Genomic DNA, 14523 nt, shown 5'->3' on the forward strand with positions numbered 1-14523 from the left:
CAGTGAGTTCTAGTCCCGCCTTAGGCATGAAAGCCAACTGGTTGACTTTGGGGAATCACCAGGAGACGGTGAGTTCTAGTCCCGCCTTAGGAATGAAAGCCAACTGGCTGACTTTGAGCCAATCACCAGGAGACAGTGAGTTCTAGTCCCGCCTTAGGCATGAAAGCCAACTGGTTGACTTTGGGGAATCACCAGGAGATGGTGAGTTCTAGTCCCGCCTTAGGCATGAAAGCCAACTGGATGACTTTGGGGAATCACCAGGAGACAGTGAGTTCTAGTCCCGCCTTAGGAATGAAAGCCAACTGGGTGACTTTGGGCAATCACCAGGAGACGGTGAGTTCTAGTCCCGCCTTAGGAATGAAAGCCAACTGGCTGACTTTGAGCCAATCACCAGGAGACAGTGAGTTCTAGTCCCGCCTTAGGAATGAAAGCCAACTGGCTGACTTTGAGCCAATCACCAGGAGACAGTGAGTTCTAGTCCCGCCTTAGGCATGAAAGCCAACTGGTTGACTTTGGGGAATCACCAGGAGACAGTGAGTTCTAGTCCCGCCTTAGGAATGAAAGCCAACTGGGTGACTTTGGGCAATCACCAGGAGACGGTGAGTTCTAGTCCTGCCTTAGGCATGGAAGCCAACTGGCTGACTTTGAGCCAATCACCAGGAGACGGTGAGTTCTAGTCCCACCTTAGGCATGAAAGCCAACTGGTTGACTTTGGGGAATCACCAGGAGACAGTGAGTTCTAGTCCCGCCTTAGGAATGAAAGCCAACTGGCTGACTTTGAGCCAATCACCAGGAGACAGTGAGTTCTAGTCCTGCCTTAGGCATGGAAGCCAACTGGTTGACTTTGGGGAATCACCAGGAGACAGTGAGTTCTAGTCCCACCTTAGGCATGAAAGCCAACTGGTTGACTTTGAGCCAATCACCAGGAGACGGTGAGTTCTAGTCCTGCCTTAGGCATGGAAGCCAACTGGCTGACTTTGAGCCAATCACCAGGAGACAGTGAGTTCTAGTCCCGCCTTAGGCATGAAAGCCAACTGGCTGACTTTGAGCCAATCACCAGGAGACAGTGAGTTCTAGTCCCGCCTTAGGCATGAAAGCCAACTGGTTGATTTTGGGGAATCACCAGGAGACGGTGAGTTCTAGTCCCGCCTTAGGAATGAAAGCCAACTGGGTGACTTTGGGCAATCACCAGGAGACGGTGAGTTCTAGTCCCGCCTTAGGCATGAAAGCCAACTAGTTGATTTTGGGGAATCACCAGGAGACGGTGAGTTCTAGTCCCGCCTTAGGCATGAAAGCCAACTGGATGAATTTGGGCCAATCACCAGAAGATAGTGAGTTCTAGTCCCACTTTAGGCATGAAAGCCAACTGGATGACTTTGGGCCAGTCATTCTCTCTCTCTCCCAGACCAACCCTCCCCAAAGAGCTGTTGTTGTGGGGCAAACACGAGGAGGGAGACGTACTGGACACGTTGACCGCCTTGAGTTATTTGTAGAAATAATAAAGGCAGGATCAAATAAACAAATCCCCATAATGCCAACATGGCTGACCAAGTCGTGGGAACTTACTGGATGGGCGTGGCAAACTCTGGCTACGTCCTCACATGATGCACCATATTCCATTGCCAGAGCGGCTTCGTTAACCATTTCACCGGCACCCTAGAGAAAGAATCATCACAGTGATGGATGAGAATAGCCCCCAGATTTTCCTGTACAGTCATGTCCGACTCTATTCGAACACAAGGCAATACTCATCTCCGTTTCTTGAGCGAGACAGCTAAGTGTTTTCTGAAGACATTTCTGTGGTCATGTGGGCAGTATGGCTATATGCCAAAGGCGCATGGAATGCCGTTACCTTCCCACCGAAGTGGTATCTATTTATCTACTTGCATCTGCATGCTTTCAAATTGCTGGGTGGGCAGGAGCTGAAGCAAGAACGGGAGCTCACCCCATCGCGTGGTGCTCGGGTCTCGAACCTCAATTGTCAACTTCCCGCCGACAAGCTCAGTAACTTTAACCGATGAGCCATCGTGCTCCCGCCCCAGTGTAACTCTAAAAAAAAAACCTCACAACAGTTGTGTGTATTTACATGGCTTTTAAAAATAGCAGCCTGACAAAAATCACACGCACAACAACTACACAACTGCTTATATGCTGGAAAGAACTTTATAACAGTGGCCTTAAATGCAGGCAATTACCTTTCTACAAGACATCAGCCGCTGCTTATATGTCAGTGCCTGATTTCTATTCTATAACTTTACTGATAGAAGTAAAGTTACTCAAAGCTGCGCAACATTACAATATGGGCGGATCCTTCGGCATACTCACGGCGCCTAGAATATGTGCTCCCAGCATCCGGTCTGTTGTTTTGTGACTTAAGATCTTCACCAGCCCGTCTGTGTCAGCATTGGTCTTGGCTCTGCTGTTAGCCGCAAAGGGGAATTTACCGATCTTGTATTCTGTTCCCTGAAAACAAGCCAACATTATAAATTCCAAATTTTTACCAAGTACGCTTGGTTTGCCAGTTGCGCCCCTTCCTTGACCAGGATGCCTTATGCATGGTCACTCACGCTCTTGTCACTTCCCGTTTGGATTATTGCAATGCTCTCTACATGGGGCTGCCCTTGAAGTGCATCCGGAGGCTGCAGCTAGTCCAGAATGCAGCTGCGCGGATAATAGTGGGAGCAACTCGTTGCTCCCATGTAACACCAATCCTGCGCAGTTTGCACTGGCTTCCTGTGGTCTTTCGGGTACGCTTTAAGATTTTGGTCACCACCTTCAAAGCGCTCCATGGCTTAGGGCCCGGGTACTTACGGGACCGCCTGCTGCTACCGAATACCTCTCACCGACCGTGCGCTCTCACAGAGAGGGCCTTCTCAGGGTGCCGTCCGCCAAACAATGTCGGCTGGCGGCCCCCAGGGGCAGGGCCTTCTCTGTGGGAGCTCCTACGCTCTGGAACGAACTTCCTCCTGGACTACGTCAAGTGCCTGATCTTCGGACCTTTCGCCATGAGCTGAAAACGCACTTATTTATTCAAGCGGGACTGGCTTAATATTTTTAATATTTTTAAATTTTTAATTGGGGTTTTAGTATTTTAGGGTTCATAATTTTAAATTTTAAATTTTTAAATGTTGGCCATTTTTTCTAATATGCTCGATTTTAAATTGTTGTTTTAATTGTATATTTTTGTGTTTTTTATCTTTTGGCTGTACACCGCCCTGAGTCCTTTGGCAGTTTGCCTAATCGGACTAAGGTTTGTGAGATAACTGAGGAATTTGTGTTGGGAGGCATTTGTTTTACTTTGAGTTGAACGAATTACTTCATTCCCAGCTGTTCGAATAAAGTTTGTTTTTCCACGGACTAAGTTTATTACTACCTACTTGGGTCTGGGTCACAACGTAGTCCTAGACTTACAAAAGTTCATTTAGTGACCGTTCGAAGCTACAACGGCACTGAGAAAAGTGATCTATGACTGTTTTTCACACAACTTGTGGCAGCATCCCTGTGGTCGCGTGATCAAAATTCGGACGCTTGGCAACCGACTCATATTTATGACGGTTGCAGCGTGCTGGGGTTATGTGATCCCCTTTTGCGACCTTCTGACAAGCAAAGTCAAGGGGGAAGGCAGGTTCATTTAACAACGGTCGTTAACTAACTTCATTGCAGTGATTCCCTTAACAGCGGTGAACCAAATGTGACAAAGCTCACTAAACTGTCTTGCTTTAGCAACAGAAATTTTGGGCTCAGTTGGTGGTCGCCAAGTCAAGAACTACCTGGAATAACAACAGCAAAAAAAAAATCCTACATGTTAGAAGAGTCATACTAATTTCCCGTATACAAAGGGTTTCGGTTTCGTTTTTTCATTTCATTTGCATTTTACTTCATTTCATTGGTATCTTCAGAGGGCTTTGAAAGGAAGGTGACCAATTTTTTTGTGGCTGGCCATAGCATTTCTCTCTCTCACACACACACACATACACACACCCCTATTGTGGGTTGCAGGGAATACAGAGATGACATCAACAGAGGCCGCTAGAATATATGATCCTTTCTTACATTTTGGGACTCTAGAAAACTACGTGTTCTGACCCAGCTCCCCGACACAACAAACCCTCTGAAGTTAAATCAATGATTCCGGTATTAGGAGCGCCAGCAGCCCTGGCAAATAGTTTCTTTTTTAAAGCAGGCTAACAAGTCTGTCAGGCAGGGGAGATGAATAGTTGTCTGCCACACCTATTCATCTCCGCCGCCTGCCTTTTATCCCCAGAGCTAGGGTGGGGCTTCGCTAACAGCGGTGGCTCTTCCGTCCCGAGGACTGGCCCATAGATTTCCACTGCTCTCCTCTCCTCTGCCTTCTGCGCATCCACACGTCAGGCACTGAACCCAGCTGTTCCTCCTCTTCCCCGTCAGCCACCTCCAGACCTGGGGGCTGTTGACTTTCCATCTGAGGGCTGACGGATGGCCCAGGCTCCGCCTCTCTCTTTCTCTCTCTGACAGCTCCATTCCTTCTTCCCCCTCGAAGCTCTCAGGTTGCCCTGATGCTAGTCCTGACTCCCACACCACCTCCTCCTCCTCCTCCTCGGCTGGAGGGGCCGGCAGCCAATAGGCCACAACACTACGTTATTAGTGGTGGCTGAGGCACTATATTGTACTTTAGGGTTTAATGTTAAAAAAGCAAACAGCTGAAACTCCTGATTTGATGCACAGTTTTGGCAGCGCAATCTTCAGTGGCGGTCACCACTGCCTTAAAAATACTTAAGATACATACTTGCACATAGAGATAATCCTTTAAATTAGGGCTCCCCAAACTTTTGGCTTGGTGAGCCAGCTTTGGGGGGTGGGGACAGGGAGAGGGGAACTGGGCCGCGTGAGCATGCTCACACACATGGAGCCCTTGTGTGAGTGGTGGGCCAGCACATATATGCGTGACTGCCCACCACGCATGCGCACAATTGCCCTCCGGCTTGTCACTCGAGCAAGTTGAGCTGTGGGCACATGCATGAGCTCCAGCCTCCCACTCGCGCGGCCCAGTTCCAAATAGGCCACAGCCCAGGAGCGGGCCGTGGACCAGGGATTGGGGACCCCTCTTTTAAAAAGTTTGGAGCCAATTCAAATCAGAGCCACGATCGGAACAATTACCTTATGCCAGGGGTGTCCAAACTTGGCCCCTTGGAAGAGCGGTGGACTTCAACTCCCAGAATTCCCCAGCCAGCATGAGTTATAAATAGGAGCAAGTTGCTGGCTGGGGAATTCTGGGAGTTGAAGTCCACCGCTCTTCCAAGGGGCCAAGTTTGGACATCCCTGCCTTATGCCACCAAATTTCTGTAAAATAAAAGCATGGCTAACTTTACCGCCCGTCCAAAACTTTTTAATTTAGAAGACAAAGCCCAGGGGTCCCCTCTGCTGGTGTAATAGGGGACAGTTCAGAATGCACGCCAAGTTTTCTCTCGAGCTTGAATTTCGTAGAATCATAGGGCTAGAAGGGACCTTAGAGGTCTTCTAGTCCAACCTCCTGCCCATTATACCATCCCAGGCCAATGGTCGTCCAGTCTTTTCTTGGAAAATCTCCTAACAGCGCCATTTGTTCTTCGGTTGCTAAATGAACACCCTGCCCAACCGCCACCATTGGCAGAATGAAAAATTGACGAGGCACACCTCTTCTTTCAGCTGCTCTTCCGACTTGCCAACCCAGGCGACTTCCGGGTGTGTGTAAATGACGGACGGCACACAGTTGTAGTCGATGTGAACCGCGCCCCCGGCCATTCCCTCGACGCACAGAATCCCTTCGTCTTCGGCTTTGTGAGCAAGCATGGGGCCAGCCACGACGTCCCCAATTGCATAAATGCTGTCAAGTTAAAATTAAAATATATATATAAAAAAAAAATAGAGAAAGATAGTTTGGTCTAGGGCAGTGATGGCTAACCTTTTTGCCGTCACGTGCCAAAAGTGGGGGTGGGATAACATGCGCACGTGGCTACACTCATAATTCAATGCCCCCCCACACCGCAATGTGTTGTGACTCCGGCCCCCGAACATGGCCTCATGGAGGAGAGTGACTCGGAGAGTGTCGTGTCCCACTCCTCCGCTGACGGCCGGGTCGGGGAAGTCCGTATCAGGCGTGCCTCTGCAGCTCTGCCAAATTCCTATCAGAGTTCTCAAGGCAGGCAGGAGACCAGGATGTGACTTCAGCAATCCAAGTTAGACTTTGCCTGACTCAGAGAATGCCAGAAAGCAGATCCTTTATATAGGCCATGGGGTGTGGCTCCATGACTCAGCACTTATCCAGGCCTGCCCCTCCCTTCCTTTTGCTGACGTCGCCTCTCCATTCTCCGGAAGCGAGGATCTCTCCAGCCTCCAGCTGTTGGTAATCTTAGCTCATGACTGGCTTCACATTCTTCAGGCTCACATGCTGTGGGGGAGGGGTTTAGTTACTCCATTTGCCTGGGCATGGTGCCAGGACTGGGGGCTGAAGGCACGTCAGGCCCTTCGTCTTGCTCAGCCTGTCCGGGCATGGTGCCAGGGCTGGGGGCCGGAGGCATGCCAGGACATTCTTCCGAACTATCAGTGTCTGGCAGGAGATAAGAGGGGCCCGGCTGCGGCAGGGAGAGCGAGCGAGCGAGACACAACAGAAAGTGAGGGAGAGGAGCCAGCAAGGCCTCCCTCGCCAGGACCTTCCTCGCTGGCACTGCCCCAAGTTCCAGCTGCAGGCCAGGAGGAGGAGCTGACAAGGCCTCCCTCTCCCGCACCCTCCTCCTCCCTGGCAATGCCCCAAGTTCCAGCTGCTGACGATCAATCCTGGATTGATCCGAGGCAGTGACTAAAAGATAAGCGTGCGCAGCAGAGGAAAAGGTGTGGCAGGCTCAGAGATTGCTGAGTCACTGAGCCACACCCCACAGGGTATAAAAGTGGGGTGGAGCTGCCATGTGGCCCTTGTGACGGACAAAAAAGCTACCAAGGGTGCACTGCAGCTCGGTTGTTGGAGGGTTAAAGGACTCTGTCAGTGAGTTTTGGTAACGGAACTTGGACACGAGATAATGGACTCAGAACTTGGCAGGCCTTTGCACGGTCACTGCCAAGTATTTCCTCCATTGAAGAAAATCAGGTCTGTAGCAAATAAAAAGACTGGGAGACACGCGTCTTTGCGTTTGCTCTGTGAAGTGGAGAGGGGGACATAACACAATGCATTCATGCTCCCCCCCACTTTTGACATGTGATGGCAAAAAGTGGGCCCAGTAGGCCCATTTTTCATCCTCCCCAGGCTCCGGAGGCTTTCTTGGAGCCTGGGGAGGGCAAAAATGGCCTTTCCCACCCCCACCAGAGGCTGGAAATGGCCCGTTTCCTGACTTCCAGTGGAACCAGAAGGCCCGTTTTTCACTCTCCCCAGGCTCCAAAGGCTTTCTTGGAGTCTGGCGACAGCAAAAACAGCCTTCCCCCCCCTCGAAGACCCTCCAGAGGCCGGAAACAGCCCGTTTCCCCATTTCCGGTGGGCTCAGAAGACCCAAAAATTAGTCGGCCGGCACAGCATGTGCGCTGGAACCAAGCTAGGGCCACGCTCGCATGCCCACAGATATGGGTCCGTATGCCACCTGTGGCACATGTGCCATAGGTTTCCCACTGCAGGTCTAGGGGTTAAGGCCCCATGCTAGAAAGCAGGAGATGGTCAGTGGGGGCCTGCTGCCGGTTGTAACAACTGGTTCGCCCGGAACCGAAAATGTGAGCTGCGGCATCGAAAAACCAGCGATTATATAGGACGTGATAGCACCAGGGTGGGTGGGTGAGGCCAATCGCTGATCGGAACTACCGGTTTGACTGAACCGGCAGCAGCCCACCATGGGAGATGGTGAGTTCTAGTCCCACCGTAGCCACGTGGGACGACAGGGACTGGGTGACTTTGGGCCAATCACAAAGAGACTTTAACATCTAATCCCGCCTTAGTCACAAAAGCTGGCTGGGTGACTTTGGGCCAATAGCAACGAGATTTTGAGATCTAGTCCCGCCTTAGTCACGAAAGTCGGCTGAGAGATTTTGGGCCAATCACAAGGAGACGGTGAGTTCTAGTCCTGCCTTATTAGGCATGAAAGCAAGCTGGATGACTTTGGGCCAGTCTCTCAACTCTCAGCCCAACCCACCTCTCAAGGTTGTTGTTGTAGGGAAAATAGGAGAAGGAAGGTGCGCTGGATATATTCACTGCTTTGAGTTATTTGTAAAAACAGTAAAGGCAGAATCCAAATAAATAAAATAAATATTACTATGTATGTAAGGAGCAGGGTTACCTTTTGCCCTCAAATGGTCTTTGTAGAATGAATTAGCAAAAGAAAAAAAAAATAGCCAGCGCTTTCAGATAAAGGTGACTTAAATTTGAACTCTTTGTCTTCTCATTTAGAATTTAGACCCCAATTGTTTTTTTAATCCAAAGGATGGGAAATAAAAACAATAGTGTTATGGTTCCTGATTTGAACAACGCTTATCAGACTGAACTAGAACTAAGTTCGGTAAAATAGTGAGTTAAATCACGCTTAGCACAGCAATTGTTCTTTTTTAAAAAAATTTGCATTTATATCCCGCCCTTCTCCGAAGACTCAGGGCAGCTTACACTATGTCAAGCAATAGTCTTCATCCATTTGTATATTATATACAAAGTCAACTTATTGCCCCCAACAATCTGGGTCCTCATTTTACCTACCTTATAAAGGATGGAAGGCTGAGTCAACCTTGGGCCTGGTGGGACTTGAACCTGCAGTAATTGCAAGCAGCTGCTGTTAATAACAGACTGTCTTAGCAGTCTGTAGAGCCACCAGAGGCCCGTTCTTCATCTTGCTCAGGAGTTTCCGATATAAACCACAATTCTAACCACTGCAACTTACTTCGGAACTTTGGTTTGGAACCTGTTGTTGATTGGGATTCTTCCACGGTTATCTAGTTCAATTCCCACCTGTTCCAGACCAAGATTGTTGGTGAAAGGACGCCGACCAATACAGACCAGAAGGACATCACAAGTGATCACTTCTGCTTTGCCACCGGCTGCGGCTTCAATCCTAAGGAAAAAAGGTAACCATTCAGTACAGGTAGGCCTTGACTTATGACCACAATCGAGCCCAAATTTTTTTTTTGCTAAGCGAGATGTTTGTTAAGTCAGTTTTGCCCCACTTTTCTGGGCGCAGTTGTAAAAGGTTTTACGAAGAGATTGGACAACCATTTGTCTGAAATTGTATAGGGTTTCCTGCCTAAGCAGGGGGGTCGGACTAGAAGACCTCCAAGGTCCCTTCCAACTCTGCCATTCCATTCCATGTTGTTCTGTTCTGTTCCGTTCTCTATTCTATGTTCTATTCTGTTCTGTGTTCTATTCTATTCCTATTCCTGATTCCGTTCTGTTCTTTTCCATTCTGTTCTGTTCCATTCGTTTCTATTCTATTCCTGATTCTGTTCCGTTCTATTCCATGTTGTTCTGTTCTGTTCTGTTCCGTTCTCTAGTCTATGTTCTGTTCTGTTCTATTCCTATTCCTATTCCATTCCATATTCTGTTCTGTTCTCTGTTCTATTTTATTCCTATTCCTGATTCCGTTCTATTCTTTTCTGTTCTGTTCGATTCTGGATTCTGGATTCTGTTTTATTCCATTCCGTTCCATTCCATGTTGTTCTGTTCTGTTCTGCTCTGTTCTGTGTTCTATTCTATGCCTATCCCTATCCCTATTCCTGATTCCATTCTATTCTTTTTTAGTTTCTGTTCTGTTCTGTCCTTTTGTTCTATTCTATTCCTGATTCTGTTCCATTCCATTCCATGTTGTTTTGTTTTGTTCTGTTCCGTTCCCTATTCTATGTCCTATTCTGTTCTATTCCTATTCCATTCCATGTTTTGTTCTGTTTTCTGTTCTATTCTATTCTATTCCTATTCCTCATTCCTTTCTACTCTTTTCTTTTCTTTTCTGTTCTATTTCATTCCTGATTCCGGATTCTGTTTTATTCCGTTCCGTTCCATTCCATGTTGTACTGTTCAGTTCTGTGTTCTATTTTATGCCTATTCCTGATTCCGTTCTTTTCCTTTCTTCTTTCTTCTCTTTTCTTCTCTTCTCCTCTGTTCTATTCCTGATTGTTCCGTTCCATTCCATTCCATTCCATTCCATTCCATTCCATATTCTTCTGTTCTCTGTTCTATTCTATTCCTATTCCTATTGATTCCATTCTATTCTTTTTTGTTCTTTTCTGTTTTCTGTTCTGTACTTTTCTGTTCTTTTGTGTTTTATTCTAGTCTTGATTTCTGATTCCGTTCCATTCCATTCCATTCCATTCTGTGAATCACTGCAATTGTTATTTGTGTTAACGGTTGGTAAGTGAATCTGGCTCCTCCATTGACTTTGCTTGTCAGAAGGCTTCAAAAGGTGATCACATGACCCCGGGACACCGCCACCATCATAAGTATGGACCAGCTGCCTAAGCATCCAAATTTTGATCATGTGAGAGATCACGGAGAAGCTACAACAGTTGTAAGTGTGAAAAACGGTTGTAAGTCCCTTTTTTCAGTGCCGTTGTAACTTCGGTCACTAAATGAATGGTTGTAAGTCGAGGACTATCTGTAATAGGACAAGGGTGAGAGCATATGTAATGAGGCGGGGGGAGCAAATATTGTGTAATCAGCTAATAAAATTGAATCTTGATGATTCTCATTCCTTCCGTTGATTTTACAATCAGCCCAGAAGTGGTTCACCCGAACCGGTAGCAGAAATTGCAGGTGGGCCTGTCGGTTCCATGCCATCCTATTTAGGCACGTTTTTGAGGCCGGGCGCATGTGTGGAAGGCAGGAGCATGCGCGAATCGGGCATGTGCACCCACGAAGCAAGTGTGCGTGCGGCGAACCGGTAGGAACATAAGGCAAAGAGACCGGGGACGTCCAAGAGAGTCAAAAGTCAAGAGTAGAAAGAAAAAAAACACCCTAGGAATTAATTAAAAAAATTCCTTGATTGTCACCAGAAACCTTCAATCTTGGTTAAAAAGTCGAGTGGGAAAGACTTTAGGAAGTGACAAGAAAGAAGGGCTGTCCGAAAATCTGGAGGCAGGGAGCTGCAAGCTGTCAAAATCAGAATAGAAATTTTATTTTCGGTCGATCTTTATCAGACACCGTATACTGTACAAGAGCAACAGATCAAAGGCTCACCAAAGAAGCTGAGCAGCCTGTGTGTTTCAACAGACATACTATAAATCAAATTATTACTTTAACAACTACAGTTTTTTCACTTCACAACTGCGGCAAGAAAGGTCATAAAATCGGGCACATTCACTTAACCAAGGTTCCACTTAGCAAGAGAAATTTTGGGCTCCATTGCGGCCGTACGTCGAGGACTACCTGGTATATCAAATTTAAATTTCCCAACTCTCTGAAAATATACCATGTTTTTCCATCTTAATACTAGAGGGATGAAGATTTTACGGGAGAAAAGGCCTTAAAATTCAGTTATTTACCTACTGAATACTTAAAGGTAAAGCTAAAGGTTCCCCTCGCACTTATGTGCTAGTCGTTCCCGACTCTAGGGGGCGGTGCTCATCTCCGTTTCAAGGCCAAAGAGCCAGCGCTGCCCAAAGATGTTTCCGTGGTCATGTGTCCGGCATGACTCAACGCCAAAGACGCACGGAACGCTGTTCCCTTCCCACCAAAGGTGGTCCCTATTTTTTTACTTGCATTTTTTATGTGCTTTTGAACTGCTAGGTTGGCAGAAGCTGGGACAAGTCACGGGAGCTCACCCCGTTACGCGGCGTACTTACGCAACATCAATCTTTCCATCCGGTTTCTTGGTGGCGCCGGTTACTTTCGTGTTGAGTTTAAATTTAAGTCCTTGCTTCTGGAGAATGCGTTGGAAGTTCTTGGATATCTCCATATCGATGCCCAATCCACCAACGTGGCCCAAGAATTCCACCGCTGTCACATCTGCACCCAGACGCTGCCAAACTGAACCCTGGGATCAACAGGTTTTTCAAAACAGCGGACAAACTTCACGCCAAGCAAGCTAACATCCATCGTGAAATAAGGCATTCTTCCAACTTGAAATCTACACCCTTTTTATGTCGAGTGGCACAATCCACAGGATGGAAGGGGACTAATTCATCAATTTTCTTTTCTTTTTTTCCCCCACCACCTAATGATAAAAAATAATTCCCAAGCTTTTATGCCAGACAAGTCGGCTGGCGACCAAGAAGACCTCTTGTAGAGCATGCAAAGCAAAACATGCATGCAAAGTGCATTGACAAAGCATGAAGCATAGCACCAGCTTGGTCTAGTGATTAAGGTTCTTGACTGGAAACTGGGAGATGCTGAGTTCTAGTCCTGCCTTAGGTATGAAAGACGGCTAGGTGACTTTGGGCCAATCACCAGGAGACGGTGAGTTCTAGTCCCACCTTAGGTATGAAAGACGGCTAGGTGACTTTGGGCCAATCACCAGGAGACGGTGAGTTCTAGTCCTACCTTAGGCATGAAAGCCGGTTGGCCGACTCTGAGCCAGTCACCAGGAGATAGAGAGTTCTAGTCCCACCTTAGGCATGAAAGAGGGCTGGTTGACTCTAGGCCAATCACCAGGAGACGGCTGAGTTCTAGTCCCACGTTACGAATGAAAGCCAGTTGGCTGACTTCGGGCCAATCACCAGTAGATGGTGAGTTCTAGTCCCGCTTTAGGCATAAGACGGCTGGGTGATTTGGGGCCTGTCACTCTCTCTCAGCCCAACCATCTCACAGGATGGTTGTTGTGGGGAAAATAGGAGGAAAATGTGTTGGATAGGTTTCCCCTTTTTGTGTTGTTTATAAAAATAATAAAAGCGAGATAGAAATAAAATAAGCTCCATAGGCCTTTAGAAGCACGAATTCAAACACTATGCACTCTTTACCATTTAACTTCACCCCAAACACAACCTATATTACGGTAGCATTACTGCAATGATTCGAGGCTAATTCCCTGCTTGATTCTTCCTCCCTGCCTGGCTGGGCATTTTCCAACATGAAAGAGATCTTCTTGAGTTGTTCATGACTTAATTTGGGGCAAATTCAATTTTGACAAGGCCGTGATATATTTTGCTATTGTGTCATAGAGATCTTTGTAGATAATAACTTGGAATTTATTCCCAAAGTCCACTGGGTAAGCCATGCTGCAATTTTAAAATCAGCGTTATCCTGTAATAGTGGACAGGTCCCATTCAACTATCTAACCATTGCATTTCATTAAAGACACTGAAAAACACATTTTTTTTTCAAGCCTGTTTCTCACCAGTTCTACACCAATCACTCCTGCACCGATAACCACCATTTTTTCAGGGACTTGTTTCAAAGACAGCGCGCCAGTGGACGAGACGACGGTCTCTTCATCGATCTAAATAAATTGAACAGAGAGAGAGAGAGAAAAAAATCTTCTTTACATGGACACAGCTTTCTCCAAGAAATTTAAATCTAAATTTACAGGGGCATCCAACCTTGGCAACTTTAAACCCTGTGGATTTCAATTCCCAGAATTCCTCAGCCAGCCATGGGGAATTCTGGGAGTTGGAAGTCCACAGGGCTTAAAGTTGCCAAGATTGGACAATTCTTCCACACAGTAATATCAGTGGTGGGATTCAGACGGTTCGCACCTATTCGGGAGAACCGGTTGTTAACTTTCTAAGCAGTTCGGAGAACCGGTTGTTGGAAGAAATCTTATTTTGTTTTTTTTCCCACTTTACAGGGCTAATCCTGTAAGGAAGGCAGGAAGGAAACATTCTGGTGTTGTTTCTAGCCTAATCTTTATTGCCCTCCTTACAGAAACTGCCTCTCTGGCTATGCCTTATTACATTGTAACAGCTAAGGGGAAGCGCCCATCAACGTGAGCGACGTTGAGTTGGCCACGCCCACACGGTCACATGACCACCGAGCCACACCTACCCAGCTGGTCATTAGGGAAGAAAACTGGTTGTTAAATTATGTGAATCCCACCATTGAGTAATACAATATTTCTCTGAAAATAAGATCGGGTCTCATATTAATTTTTGTTCCAAAAGACACATTAGGGCTTATTTTCTGATTAGATCTTTTTGGGAAAATATGGTACTAAATACGTCCGTTCAGCTGACGATCTTAACTGGGGCGTATTTTTGTGGGTAGGGCTTATATTACAAGCATCCTGAAAAATCATGCTAGGGCTTATTTTCCGGCGAGGTCTTATTTTCAGGGAAACACGGTCATTTAAGAACATATTTTCTCATCAATAATATTCCGGGAGAATATTACGTTGGCTAAATTTCGAAGTCAAGCCATACCGTAATTCCTTGGAAAGGTGTTACTTCGGAACCTGTAGCTATTAGGATGTTCTTCGTATTGATAACCTGAGTGCTGCCATCATCTTTGGTTGCGGTGACCTGGTTTTTGCCAGTTATTTTTCCAAAGCCAGGCACATGTGTTACCTTAAAGGAGGGGGGGAAAAATTCCTTTTTTAAAAAATGCAAAAACCATTATCTATTGTCAACACCTTATCATTTAAATAATAATGGCCAATTGCAAAATGCACCTTTGCTTGAAAT

The 14523-nt window shown here is 46.8% G+C and overlaps 1 protein-coding gene across 4 annotated transcripts in view; it reads right to left on the reverse strand.

Moving 5' to 3' along the window:
* Positions 1-14523, reverse strand: part of DLD (dihydrolipoamide dehydrogenase) — a 30881-nt gene that overhangs the window by 963 nt on the left and 15395 nt on the right. For 2 of the 4 annotated variants that reach the window (XM_058191744.1, XM_058191742.1), the window contains exons 7-13: positions 14263-14406; positions 13242-13343; positions 11752-11942; positions 8862-9032; positions 5653-5842; positions 2326-2463; positions 1567-1656 (exon numbers count right to left, since the gene is read on the reverse strand). In XM_058191744.1, coding sequence (XP_058047727.1) covers positions 1567-1656; positions 2326-2463; positions 5653-5842; positions 8862-9032; positions 11752-11942; positions 13242-13343; positions 14263-14406 — 1026 coding nt within the window. The remainder of the gene's footprint in view (positions 1-1566; positions 1657-2325; positions 2464-5652; positions 5843-8861; positions 9033-11751; positions 11943-13241; positions 13344-14262; positions 14407-14523) is intronic. The other 2 variants (XM_058191745.1, XM_058191743.1) reach the window with 1 other exon arrangement.

Source organism: Ahaetulla prasina, chromosome 7, assembly GCF_028640845.1.
Source record: "Ahaetulla prasina isolate Xishuangbanna chromosome 7, ASM2864084v1, whole genome shotgun sequence".
Taxonomy (NCBI): Eukaryota; Metazoa; Chordata; class Lepidosauria; order Squamata; family Colubridae; genus Ahaetulla; species Ahaetulla prasina.